Here is a 14337-nt window from a genome sequence, read left to right as displayed (position 1 = left end):
CATAGCTTTCAAAGTTAGAGGTGCGTGAGCTCCTCGAAGTCGAGCTCCTACCCACTGGGCTCTCATCGTTTCCACTGACAGACAAACAAACCATATTCAGCATGGAGTATCCACTGACAAGGTTTTAAATTTACTTATCCACCTGCCAAAACAAGGCAATAGGCGTGATGAAAATAACAAAGAATCGCTAAAATATTTTATTCATCTAGTATGATTAAAATATTTCAGCGTTTCTTCGTTACTTTCATTGCTGAATGCATTACTTCTTTGCTAAAATTTTTTATTCAATATATGATTGAAGTATTGAATGAATATACTTTTATTGTACACTACATAATACAGGAAAAACACACGTCGCCATCTAGATCCAAAGTAAGCGTAGCTTGTGTTATGGGTACTTAGATGACTTAAGAATATTGTTATGAATAAAATACTTATGATATACAAACATGAAACATTCATGTTAATCACACAAATATTTTCCGGTTGTGGGAATCGAACCCACGGGCTTAGACTCGGAAAGCAGGGTCACTGCCCACTGCGCCAATCGTCCGTCGTCAACGTATTTACGAATTACCTCACCTTAGTAGCCTCGGCAGCATTGGCGGACGTGGCTCGGGTGAAGATGTCCATAACAGCGGGGTCGAGGTCCGACATGAGGATTTCGATGGTCTGGTCCGGCTCCGTGCCCGAGTAGCCAATGTCTTCATCTTCCTCTCGCTCCTTCTCTAATGCATCTACTGTGCCTTTAATGAAAAATTGGAAACAATGTATTAAAATATATAAATATACTACAATACACACATCGCCATCTAGCCAGAAAGATGTGTTATGGGTACTAAGATGACTGATGAATATTTTTATGAATAAATACATACTTAGAATATACATATAAAAACCCAGACAGTGAAAAACATTCATGCTCATCACACAAACATTTTCCAGTAGTGGGAATCGAACCCACTTCATATTTCAAAACCAGAGGTTTTTTTTTTGAGAGCTTCTGCGTAAATGGTAACAGTTTTGATAAAACTATGTATTACAAGTTGTTCTCAAAGTCCTCAAAAGTCAGCGACAGAACGTTTCGGACTTCAGTTTAGAATCCCAACTAATATTATAAATACGAAAGTGTTTGTTTGTTTGTCCTTCATTCACCCCCAACAAAGCAAGCAATCTACTAGACTCTTGGCATAGAGTTAGTTAAAAAGAGGAACAGTAACATAGGCTTTTTTTATATCCCAGAAAAACAAACAAATAAAAAAAAAAGGTTGTGTAACATATACGCGCTATAGAAGTATAACTTTTAGTATTATTTATTGATGAAAGAGTAAAATGTTCCTGGAACTCCGCCATTAGATCAACACATGTCAATATAACCTTGTCATTGAATTTATATTATACAATGTCGAAATCGTCAGAAAATTTATTAATAATTTATTTATTAAAAAAGTAATAAATAAACAAGTTTATTTAAAGAAAACTTTACAATTTTTTTTTGTATGCTGTTGAATTTTTATTCACTTTGCTTCGTTTGAAAATATTGGAAATAAATAATCCTAATTGATTCCAAGAAGAGAGATTTAAATTTGTATTACCTTCAAGAGGCAGTAGCGTGTACAGGTACCAGCAGTCTTTCTCCGGGCCCATGATATAAGCTGTGCCATCGCCGAAGAATGAGTCCAGGAGCTCAACCTGTAAACCAAAAAAAAAGAAAAAAATGATTCTACTTTTCATAGGAAAACATAGGTGATAAGCAGTGGCGTGCACAATAGCACTGCCTACCCTAAAATTTATATAAAGCTCGTAAAGGAGGATTTTTGCCATTTTATGCAATTTTCCTGCTGTATGCATAAGTAAGAAACCCAGTGCACGCCACTAGTGGTAAGTAATGCTGCAGTCCAAGTTAGTAGAAGGCTAACTGATAAGTAAGGGCCCCCTCCTCTTTCCGCGGGCGTCGTACGAGTCGACTAAGGAAATATAATAAATAAATAAATAAATATACTACGACATTACACACATCGCGACCTAGCCCCAAAGTAAGCGTAGCTTGTGTTATGGGTACTAAGATAGCTGATGAATATTTCTATTTATATAATTCACAGAAATACTTATAATATACAGATAAACACCCAGACACTGAAAAACATTAATGTTCATCACACAAACATCTTTCCAGTTGTGGTAATTTTCTACTAACGTAGAACGGACAACAGCTTCCTCTGTGGTACTGCTACCATATCTGTCCAGCGAGGTGATTGTGGGCAAACGTTGGGAGTAGCCATAGTCCAGCAATGGACTGTTGCAGGCTAATGAGACATGAGTGGTCTGGAAGTCGTCACATCTTTTCAGTAGATTTATTTCAGTACGACCGAATTAAAACGCGATTTCTATTTTCAAATGTGAGAAATGATATATCATCATCATATCAATTCATTACCGGCCCACTACAGAGCACGGGTCACGCTGGCCCAGTGAGGATTGGTGGACTCCACACACCTTCGACAACATTGAAAACAGCATGCGGTGAAAGCATATCCACTTGCACTATAATGAGGACTTTTAGTACCTTGGTTATGTTTATTTTTATTATCTATATGTTCTTAAGTATTTATTTATGATTGAGTACATATTAGTTTATACTTTTATATTTATTTATAATATTTTTCTTATTCGTGCAATTTTGTTTATGTATTTGTATTTAGCTGAAGGTTTATAATAATTTTACACCACCTGTCCGCTCTCGCTCATCTTGTCCTAATCCAAAGGTTGCCTGGCAGAGATCGCTACTAAGCGATAAGGCCGCCTTTTGTATTCTACTTCTGTCTTTGTATTTCTATTGTTTTTTTTTTATTTTCCTAACTTCATAGTGGTGTACAAATAAAGAGATAAATAAATAATAAATAAACATTATGTAGAACTCTCAGGCATTCTGGTTTCCTCACGATGTTTTCCTTTACCAGTGAAGCAAGTGATATTTTAATAACTTAAAACGCACACAACTTGAGAGGTTAAAATAATTACGTTACAAACTACAAATGATCGCAACCCAAATGATTAAAGTGTGTAATTCTTTTTGCATAATTAACGTTGCTACCATCAACTATCAGTTCGTAGAACTTTCAACTTTGTTTTACGTTTTACGTGTTTAATCCGCATTACATTCTGAGAAAACGCAACTGATAAACCAAATGTTATAGCAGGGTTGCCACAACCTGATGTTACAGATCGTACAACGGAAAAAGTTTCACCTTTTTAAACCGACAGACGTCCACTGCTGGACATAGATCTTTTGTAGGGAGTTCCAAAGTTTTGTACCGCTTGGATTCAGCGGCTACCTGCGACGCGCTTAATTTAAATTAATCGTCTGTCCACCTCGTTGGGGGTCGACCAACGCTGCGCTTACCAGTTCGGGGCTGCCATCCCAGCACCATGGGAACCCAACGTCAATCCTTTCTCCGAACTATGTGCCCGGCCCATTGCCACTTTAGCTTCGCGACTCGCTGAACTATGTCTGTAACTCTGGCTCTTCTATGAATCTCCACATTTCTAAATTGATCGCGTAGAGATACTCCGAGCATAGTTCTCTCCTTCGCCCGCTGAGTGACTCTGAGCCTTCTTATGAGGCCCATAGTCATATTGAATATTATTATTTAACATTGACATCTTACCTATAGGCAATTACAAAACATGCGTACTAGTTAGAAAAATACTCTCTATACATATTTTGCACGAAACAATCACAAATTACAACCAGCTAGGACTCTGGTCCAGTTGGTTGGTCTAGTTTTTGTATCAAGCTTAGTCAGAACTAAGCTATTCAGTTTGAGGGAGTGCAAATATATAATAATCTACAAGACAACCCTAGCTGTAATCACCCACATTGATAAGGTTTCATTATTCTTATACTCGTATTTGCAATAAATCTTACTGCGCTTTTATTGCTATATAAATAAATATAAATATACTACAACCATACACACATCGCCATCTAGCCCCAAAGTATACGTAGCTTGTGTTATGGGTACTAAGATAGCTGATATAATATTATATTATAATATATAAAATATTTTTGTGAATATAATACACATAAATACTTATACTATATAGATAAACATCCAGCGATTGAAAAACATTGACTTACTTACTTACTGAAAAACACAACCGGCTGTCAGTGGCATGTAACGACGACGGCGACAATGAATGGCACATAATGTATTCAGAGTACCACCCGACTTAGAGTTACCTACTTTAATTCCACTATCTGATTTGTCTACTTGGCTATACTTAGTAACCCACAGCCTTGGAAGCAGAAAGCAGGGTCGCTGCCCACTGTGCCAACCGGCTGTCAGTGGCATGTAACGTCGACGGCGACAATGAATGGCACATAATGTATTTAGAGTACCACCCGACTTAGAGTTACCTACTTTAATTCCACTATCTGATTTGTCTACTTGGCGATACTTAGTACGTGTTCTATCTTTATCCATTTTCGTAATCCATTGACGGCCGATGGCCGATGTTTGTGTGATGAACAAGATTGTTTGTCAGTCTGGTGTAAGTACATAAGTATATTATTCATAGAAATATTCATCAGTCATCTTAGAACCCATAACACAAGCTACGCTTAGGTACTTTGTGGCTAGATGGCGATTTGTGTATTATTTATCAAATCAAATCAAAGTTTTGCTTTAAAAAATTATATCGCTATTATCTACTGAACATTCAAAAATCTAATGTGGCACTATCTTACAATAATAACTACTAAAAACTAAAAATTATTATCTGACTAACATACTTTTCTCATACTTAAACAAAAATGAATTTTCATCTCCTTTCCATAACGAAGTTTACTTTCTTTTATAAAGTTTATATTTTTTTTTTTTTTTTTATATGTGATTTCATAACTGGACTTCCCTCAACTAAATAGGTACTGACAGAATACCAGCGTTGTGGGTACATTGGTATCCGGAACATTAAGCTGGGTCAGAACCTTTTTATTGTCACGACACATCATAGACTTAAGCTATTAATAATAAAGTAGAATTTTTTTAAGTTACTCCGTATGTAAGTCTGTTTGTGTCGTTCTGGTAAATAAACAAATTCTATTCTATGGTATTCTATTCTATTCTATTCTATTTATTTGAAGCAGTGATAGCCAAGTCATTAGGACTTCGACTTTACTGTCGGGGGAGCGAGTTCGAATCCCGGCACGCAACAACTTTTCTTTAAATTATCATTTGCTTCAACGGTAAAGGAAATACATCGTGAAGAAACCTACATACTTGAGAGTTCTCCATTATGTTCTCAAATGTTTGTGAAGTCCACCAATCCGCACTGGGCCAGCGTGGTGGACTACGGCCTTTCAAATTATGGGAGGAGACCCGTGCCCTGTAGGGGGCTGGTAATGGGTTGATATGATGATGATGATTATTTATTTAATCTCTCAAAAGATCGCCGAGGCCGAAAACAATCAGGGAAACTGACTAATTCTAAAGATATAGTTAGTTCATGTTTGATACAATTTTTTGTATTTTTAAGTTAATAAATTAATCTCGATATAATATTCACTGTATGTTGCATCATATCAAGAAAAGAGAAACATACAATACAATATTTTCTAATATCATGTCTATTGTTTGTGTTTTTCAAATTTAATTCATAATTGTTAATTAACATAAAGCAACATTACAATAAGTATGTCACAGATTTCGTTTCGTGTTCTTTAACAGAATGCAAAAAATAATTTAATTGTTAATTCAGAACACAAATAAAGTCACGAAAACGTTTCCCACGCACGCACCCTTTTAATTTTCGGCCGACTTAGAGAAGGAGGTTCTCAATTCGACTGTTCAAAGAGTCAAAGATTTGTTCTGTAATTTTTTTAGCGAAACGTTTCATAGTATATTTTAATTACCTCGTTACAAAAGTTGAAGTGGTGTTGTTATTTTAGTGGTTTTGTTGTTGTTGATGTACAAAAATTTATTGATGAAATACTACAATAGATCATCATCATTAACGGCCAAATATAGGTCACGGGTCTCCTCTCACAATAAGAAGGGTTTAAGGCCGTAGTTCACCAAGTTCTGGCCCAGTGCGGTTTGATAGACCTAAGTACATAACTCCGAAAAGTTAGTGCGTGCGCGGGAAATACTATCTGACCGTTGAATCGAAGGTGTCGTGCGTTTTGAGCTTTGCGGCCAGCCGCGCGAACTACCACCGCGAATAAAACACGGTCTGAAGTTACGAGTTGCCCGCGGTTATATAAACTGCGATACCTGAGTGTTTTGTCTCACTCTAACTTATATGAAGAGATACACAGCAAAACACGACATAACACACTAACCTGTGGCTAATAATGATACATTTATTTTATTTTTATTTATTTATTTTTTTATTACACAAACTACTAAAATTATTAATCTTCGCATCCTAAAACTCACATGAGTTTGTTTGGACGCTGCACATACATAAAACGTTTGTATCTTAAGACAAAGGTCGTCTTGCGGCACATCTTCGAGCTTTAATTTTCTTGGTAAGTATAACTAAGTGGGAGAGAGTATCTCACATCTTAATCGATGTTGTCGTGCGGTTTGAGCTGCGCGGCCTGCCGCGTGACATTCCACCGCGAGTAAAACACGTTCTGATTGCGCGAGTGCGGCATTTATATAAACTGCGACAACCGAGTGTTTTATTTCACTCTGGCTTATGTGAAGTGATATACAAACAAGAAAAGGCTTAACACTTAAGGCAAAAAAACCGAGTCAAATCGAGATGTATAAGATTTGGGGGCTGATTATGTGGAATCTTCAGTACTCATCGCAAAGATTGTATAGAAACACACCAAACGAAACTTTAAGGAGACAGCAGCGAAGCGACGCATGCCGCACTTCTTCAAGCTTACATTTACTGGTAAAGGTTTTGGAGTAAGACTATGTGATTGTGGAGAGTATCTCACCTCTGAATCAAAGTTGTCGTGCGGTTTGAGCTGTGCAGCCGGCCGCGCGAACTCCCGTCGCGAGTAAAACACGTTCTGCACGCGTGAATGGCCCGCGGTTTCCTGTGCCAGCTGAAGAACCGCGCGCACGCAACGTAGCGGTGTGGTCTTACCGCACGTCTTCAGTATCCAGCGCCGGCGAGACACAAACATGCTGCTTTCGCTGTAACAAACAAATTTTTTTTTTGTAAATAGTATTTAAAAGAGCGAATATGAATGAATTAATATACTTTCGTTGTTAAACACAGAGAAAATTCATTTCGATGCAAATACAATAGTTCATTAAGGTAGAAGGTACATTTTGGCGGCCTTATCGCTATATATAGCGTTCTCTTCTAGGCAACCAATAAAAATATGTATAAAAGGTAATGAAATCAAAATACACTTCATTATACATCATAGGTAATGTAATAGCATACAGAACAGACAGAAAAATAAAGGTACAAAAGGCGCGATCTCTACTAGGCAACCTACCAAAGGACAAAGTATAGAAGCAGAGTTAGGGTATTCATATTCACAAAATAATACTAAAATTTTATATCCTTTTTTTTTTAAGTTACAATTAAAGCTACACAATAGTTATGTGTTAATTTCAATCTGTCTATGTATATTCCGGGAGCGAGGGCTGGTTATCCTTAACACGGATAAAATCTAGCTAGGATAGCCAGTTCGTGAACTCATTATATGTGCAATTTTGATGAAAGAAATAAACAATATTATTATTATTAAAATTATATTTTTTTTTACTAAAATATAATGTATCGTCTTAACCGAATATGGCTTACTAAAATGATAAGTGAGCGACTGTATTGCTGCGACTACAAATCGATAACTGAATACTTGTTTGTTCTTATTGTGTACCAATCCTATGCTTGCTGGGTAGGGTCCTATGTCTGTCTATTTCTATTGTAAAACGCTAAGTTTTTGTTTAAACGCTCCAAAATTCTATTAGTAAGCGGGTGGCACGACGCGGTGGGTCGGAGTAGGTACATATTGTTTAGAATGACTGCTGAATCCGCGGACTTCGCGTCGCGATTAAACGCCTGTTATTTTTATTATGTAACGCCCATTTTTTTTCTTATCGTTAACGGAGTGAGTACGTAATCAGTACTATGAACTCTTGAACTTAGTCGAATGTAAAAGATTGATAAAAAATACATTTTTTATCTAATGTTGTAGAAGTGTATCCAAAAGCGTAATCTACACACATCATCATCGTAGGTTAGTTTTATTAATCAGTACCAGTTATCTTAGAAACCAAGCGTTTAAAACGCTGTATTTTTTTTATCAACATCCGTGTCCAATGACAGTTTAGCTTAATTTTTCTAATATATAATGGAATTCCGCAAATGTCCAATACGCATACGCTCCAATATTCGCAGACATAATATTTTTGTCTGTCTGTCTTTCAGTTTAGTTTTTTCCGGCTCAACTCCGAAACAGCTGGACCGATTTTGACAGGAGTTTACCGGACAGATAGAGGATTAAACTGGATTGCACCTTGAGAGGTCTTTTAACTGAGCCTACGCCCATTGCGACTTTGCAACGTAACCCTGGTTTTTCATTTCTGTTTTTTTTTAATAGTAATAATTGGAACCTGGTGGAATGTGGAGAACCATCGCCTATGAGAAAGGCAACACTAAGCAGCGCTGGTGGAAAACTCGTCCCGGAACATGCCACCTTTTAGCCTTATGTACCTAAACCAGCCACCACGCCCTTCAGACCGGAAAACAGCATTGCAACAATGTAATGTAAATAAGCGTGGTGGTAGTATGGCGCAGTGGGCAGCGATCCTGCTTTCCGAATCTAAGGCTGTGGGTTCGATTTCCGCAACTGGAAAATGTTTGTGTGATGAACATTAATGTCATCAATAGTGTCTGGGTGTTCATTATTCATAAAAATATTCGTTAGTCATCTTGGTGCCGATAACACAAGCTACTCTTACTTTCGGGCTACATTCCGATGTGTGTATTTTCGTCATATACTTATATATTACTAGCGGACCCCAGCGCCATCTGTCGGGCTAATTTGTGAATCCAAACCATCCAGGGTGCCACCCAAAGATATACCCAAAAATTCATTCAAATCAGTCCAGCCGTCTACGAGGAGTTCAGTGACATACACACGCACACAAGAAATATATATATATAAAGATAAAGATTTATTTACTTTTATTCCTTGTATAAAATATAATAAAATGAATACAATAAAGTGAAATGAATACAAGCTACGCTTACTTTGGGGCTTGATGGCGATGTGTGTTCTCGTGGCTTTTTATTATTTACTCCCCCGGACGAGCTCTGTCACAAAAAGCTCAACTACTACTTAAACAGGCTCAAGTATTTATATAATACTAGTGGTCCCTCGCGACGTCGTCCGCGTAAAAGTCAACCTTAAAAGATAGACATGCTGTCTGCTGTACCAGGCTTTTTTAGAACTTATAAAGGGCGAAACTTTTTTATGCGTGATTTTATCGAAACTTTAACCGTTTACGCAGCGCACGTTGCGTAAGCTAAGTGGCCGATTTTGAAACATTCTTCATTGGTCCTATGCTCCTTTTAGTCTTAGCGTGATGGTATATACTCTATAGCCTTCCTCGATAGATCAGCTATCCAACACTGAAAGAGTTTATCAAATCAGACTCGTACCTGAATAAATCAGCCGTTTAGTTGCAGTATAGGTAAATAACCTAGATACCGACTGCAGCGCCATCTTTCGGGCTGATTTGTGAATCTAAACCATCCAGGATGCCACCCAAACGCATACAAAAAAATTCATTCAAATCGGTCCAGCCGTTTAGGAGGAGTTCAGTGACATACACACGCACAGAAGAATTATATATATAAAGATACCTTCATACCATGCTTTAGGATACTTCAACTGTGAAGATGTTATTTATATAAATAACTTTAACGATAAGAATTTACATTCACGAGGCCAGAGGTCTGTCGCTATACAAGATAACGATTGTCTATCGTTAGTTGATTCACAAAAAAAAAGAACACTGATAACATTTAGAACTCTTGAGTATACTATTATCTTATACTAATATATATAAATATAATGCTGGAGAGTTTGTTTGTTTGTCTACTTCAACGCGATAATATCAGGAAGTGCTGGTCCGGTTTGAAAAATTATTTCAGTATTGAATAAGCCATTTATCGAGGAAGGCTATGATATATCATCACGCTAAGACCAGCACGCTAGTAGCATAGCACCAATGAAGAAATTTCAGAGTGGGTTTTTTGCCCTATTCATAGCTTCCGCTGCGTACCTTGCTTAAGCGGTTTAAGTTTCGATGAAATCATTTATGACAAAAAAATCCCTTAAAAAGGCAAAAAAAAAGACTGCGACATTATGTCTATCTCTCTCTCTAAGTTGACTTATACGCGCTATCTAGCTAGTATATGATGAATGTTCACTTATATAAGCTGGCCATAAAGTTAAATCAGTTTTATATTATCATACCAAACTAAACTTCTTAATTTTTTTTTTTTTTTATCTGAAATTGGTTTTATTTCACGGACGTGGACACATTTAATTTTATAACTTATATGTTTTATCTTTCAAATTTAATTCAACTGCTTTGTGTTGCTTTCAATATTGATTAATTGTTATGTTTTTATTAAGTTTATTTGGCTGTTTTAATTAATATCCTATAAATAAAAAAAAACCTAAAATATTAGCAAATGGGTGGGAAAGATTAAAAAGGACTTGACTGCAATTTTACCTGGTAAGTTGTAATGCAGTCTAATATGGTTGCGGGCTAAACTGTTTGGGATATTCCAGACCCAATCGTACCGGAACACCAGATCGCTTGGCGCACGTCTATGTCGGCAGGGTGGTAACTAGCCAAGGCCGAAGCTTCCCTTCCACCAGGCCCCACTTATAACACCACAGCTTTCACCACGCTGATTACTGCCAAACGGCCGGTACTGTCTTTCGGTCTGAAAGCGCATTGCAGCCGGTGTAATTCCTGGCTCAAGAAGCTTAACACCTACGCCTGTGGTTGATGGACGTATACGTTGCAGGCATTGCGAAGTTTTGCTCTATTTATAGGCGACGATTTTCCACTTACTATATATAAACTACTATAAGGTGGGCCATCTGCTTTGTCCGTCAATTATTACTACAAAAACCACCACAGCGCTAGGAAGGTTGTCAGAACTTAGTACAAGACACTGAATTTTCTTCTAACAAACAAAACTCTAATTCAGCGGCATCGCATTTCAGTAAACAAGTCGGGAAGGCGTAAACAACAGAGAGTAGGTAAGAACTAGGGATGTAACACGATACTTCTACGGGTATATCGAGACGAGATCGGATCGATAACCTTCTAACATTCATCCCCTTTTAACTGAATTTGTTTATCGTACTTTTTCATATTAACTATTTACCTTTTTATTAGAAACCTTTAAATAACTTATAAATAGTCAATATAATGATGAAATGGTTTCTTGGAAGCACACCATTTCATCTCTAGCAAGACAGCAACATAAAAGAGCGACTGTCGAGTTCCTTGCTTGTTTATTTTCGGTAGTCTGCCGACGAACACACAAACAGACAGAAAGCTTCTTAATATGTTGGTCGAAACTTTTCACGAGAAAACTATTGACTGAAACGACTATCACAACAATGGCGCTCGACTCAACACTTCACATGGCGGTAATCTTTCAGCTTTCACAAGATTAGCTTTACGCGAAATAGTAATGCCAACAATCACTGCACGGCGCGGCGCACTGATCGATCGACTAGCACTTTATCAGATCTATTGGCTGTAATATACCTGTTAGTGATAATCTTTCGAGCCCAGTATAACAATTCACTGCTAGATTTCAAGAACTGACGCCGGATCGTACCTATAGTAAGGCATCTCGAAATCGATAAAGCCATACTGAAGAGTAAGCTGTTGATGGATTGTCCTGGCTACTTGTCTTATTATTGTTATGTCTGTGCAAGTATTCAGAATCTGTAGTCGAGATTTACTCTCACGCCCGTGTACAAAATAAATACATATAGTGAGCCAAAACAACATAAATATACTTACTTAAGATACATAGAAATTAATACACTTGAATATACATTACATAAATACATATTTGCACTTGGCGGAGGATTACACCAGAGACGGCAGGGGGTCAGGGCTACAGGCTAAGAAATCGGCGGACTATCCCACCGAGTCCAGCAATACCACTTTCTGCATCTATTTATTTTCATTCTTTCTATTACCTTTTCATTATTATTATTATTATCTTTTCATTACTATTATTAATTGTAATAATATAAGACTTGAGTGCCCGGCCGCATCCCTAGTGTAGGTAAATAAACTGCGTCACCCGTGCACTGAGCGCGCAGGCTCCAATCAATATCCGACCGACCGGCGACTTGCATCGACAACTTACAGGTATTACACCGACACCCGTCCACTCAGTTATTGAGGGTGCGGCCCTATGGTGGTCCGCACACGGGCAATATTATTGCCAATAAGCGGAACACTGCAATAATATAGACGTGTGTGCGATCAGGCAATGCAGTGGCTTATTTTAAGTTTTCGCGCCCTGCGCCGACAAGATTAGCAGTCTCAAAAGTCAATAAAATAATTGTAACTAATATAAATAAATAAACTACAATGCACCACACATCTGGCCCTAAGTTAACGTAGCTTGTGTTATGGGTACTAAGATGACTGATGAATATTTTAATGAATAATATACAAATAAACACCCAGACACTGAAAAACATTCATGTTCATCACACAAACAGTTTTCCAGTTTTGGGAATCGAACCCGCTCAAACTTGGTCTCAGAAAGCAGGGTCGCTGCCGACTGCGCCAATCGGCCGTTTAATAGCCACAAAACGCTTTATCCTTTATGGGATAAAGCTAATGGACTAACAATATGGATTTTTGGGGGATAAAAAGTACATTTACTCTAACTTCTGCTTGCGCCACCGCAGACCATGGTAATTTTGCCTGTCGTGTAAATAAGTCTATGGCTGAATGGTTTCTGCCACAAAGCAGCACTGTTGCAATGTTCTAAAGGATGTGTTTGCTGGGGTATTTACAGGCACGTGAGACTTAACACCTACGCCTCAAGTAATATCTCATAACTCTGAAAGTTATTTTTTTTTAATATTTGCGGTTAGTTTTTGCTAGCGGTTGCCCGCGACTTCGTCTGCGTTTGATTTTGTTTTTTGATGTGGCAATTTAGTTGTAGTTCTAAAAAAATAAAGTATTCAGTATTGCTAAGCCTTAAGGAGCTGAGGAGTTCTGTCCTCAATCTCCAACCACTTTCATCAGATATACACAAAGATTGGGCAAAATTAAACACATATTACAACCTCTATATTTAAAAAATAATTATTAAATCGGTTATAATTTGTCGGAGTTATGGTGTAAAATCGTTAAACACTTTCATATCCCCTCTCCCAAAGGAACCGAGCTTAATGTCGGTATAAAAAGTATACTTTATTACTTGTAACACTTCCAAGGATATGTGTACAAAGTTTCATGAGGATCGGTTAAGTAGTTTTTGCGTGAAAGCGTAACAAACAAACTTACATTGATATTTATAATATTAGCAGGTATTATTTTTTTTGTGTAATCTAGTTTAAGTATTAGTATGTATTTTTTTTTTAATATGCACAACCTTCAGTATGTTATCCTTTTGTTTTCCTTATCCTAAGGTTGCCCGGAAGAGATCGCTACAAAGCGTTAAGGCCGCATTTTGTATACTTCTTCTGTCTGTGTTTTATTTTATTCTTCTTCTGTATTTTTATTTGTGTGCAAATAAAGAGTATAAATAAATAAAGTTATAAGGTGCTGGGAATTAACCTAAGCCTCCCAGAAAGAAAAGCCGAAGCTCTTAACTTCTAGGCTACCAAGGCTTTTTCTAACGGTTAAGGTTTAGCAAATATTTTATGCAATCTTGGATGAAAGCGGGGCCGTTGGCTTCGATGAATCTTTGTCACTGGGAAATAAAGTAAGCGCATCTTGCGTAGGTACTTGTGAGTAATACGAACACGTGCCAGAACACGGTAACAGGCCGTGGCCAAAACACGTTCTTATGATTTATTTACGGTCCCAATAATATTATGGGCATCCGGAAATCAGGAAGACTGATATTAATTTATGATAAAAAAAGTTTTTTTATTAGGCTTCATAAAAATATAAAAATATTGTAGCCAAGCACACACAGCGCATCATTCATTAAATTCTGTATTGAAAAAAAGAACAGAAAATAATACAATTCCACCGCCGCGCCGTGAATTTTTTGATTTGCTTTTGGCTTTGAAAAATGGTGTGGAGAGATCACCTTCACATTAATAGGATGGAGTAGTTTTAG

General features: G+C 37.3%; 1 protein-coding gene across 1 annotated transcript in view; it reads right to left on the bottom strand.

Moving 5' to 3' along the window:
• LOC120630805 (S-adenosylmethionine decarboxylase proenzyme) overlaps positions 1 to 14337 on the bottom strand; it is a 48383-nt gene that overhangs the window by 3467 nt on the left and 30579 nt on the right. The window contains exons 3-5 of the mRNA XM_039900092.1: positions 6956 to 7157; positions 1596 to 1692; positions 583 to 746 (exon numbers count right to left, since the gene is read on the bottom strand). Of these exons, the coding sequence (XP_039756026.1) occupies positions 583 to 746; positions 1596 to 1692; positions 6956 to 7157 (463 nt within the window). The remainder of the gene's footprint in view (positions 1 to 582; positions 747 to 1595; positions 1693 to 6955; positions 7158 to 14337) is intronic.

Source organism: Pararge aegeria, chromosome 17 (assembly GCF_905163445.1).
Source record: "Pararge aegeria chromosome 17, ilParAegt1.1, whole genome shotgun sequence".
Taxonomy (NCBI): Eukaryota; Metazoa; Arthropoda; class Insecta; order Lepidoptera; family Nymphalidae; genus Pararge; species Pararge aegeria.
The sequence above is the reverse complement of the archived record's forward strand: the minus strand, read 5'-3'. Positions and strand labels throughout refer to the sequence as shown.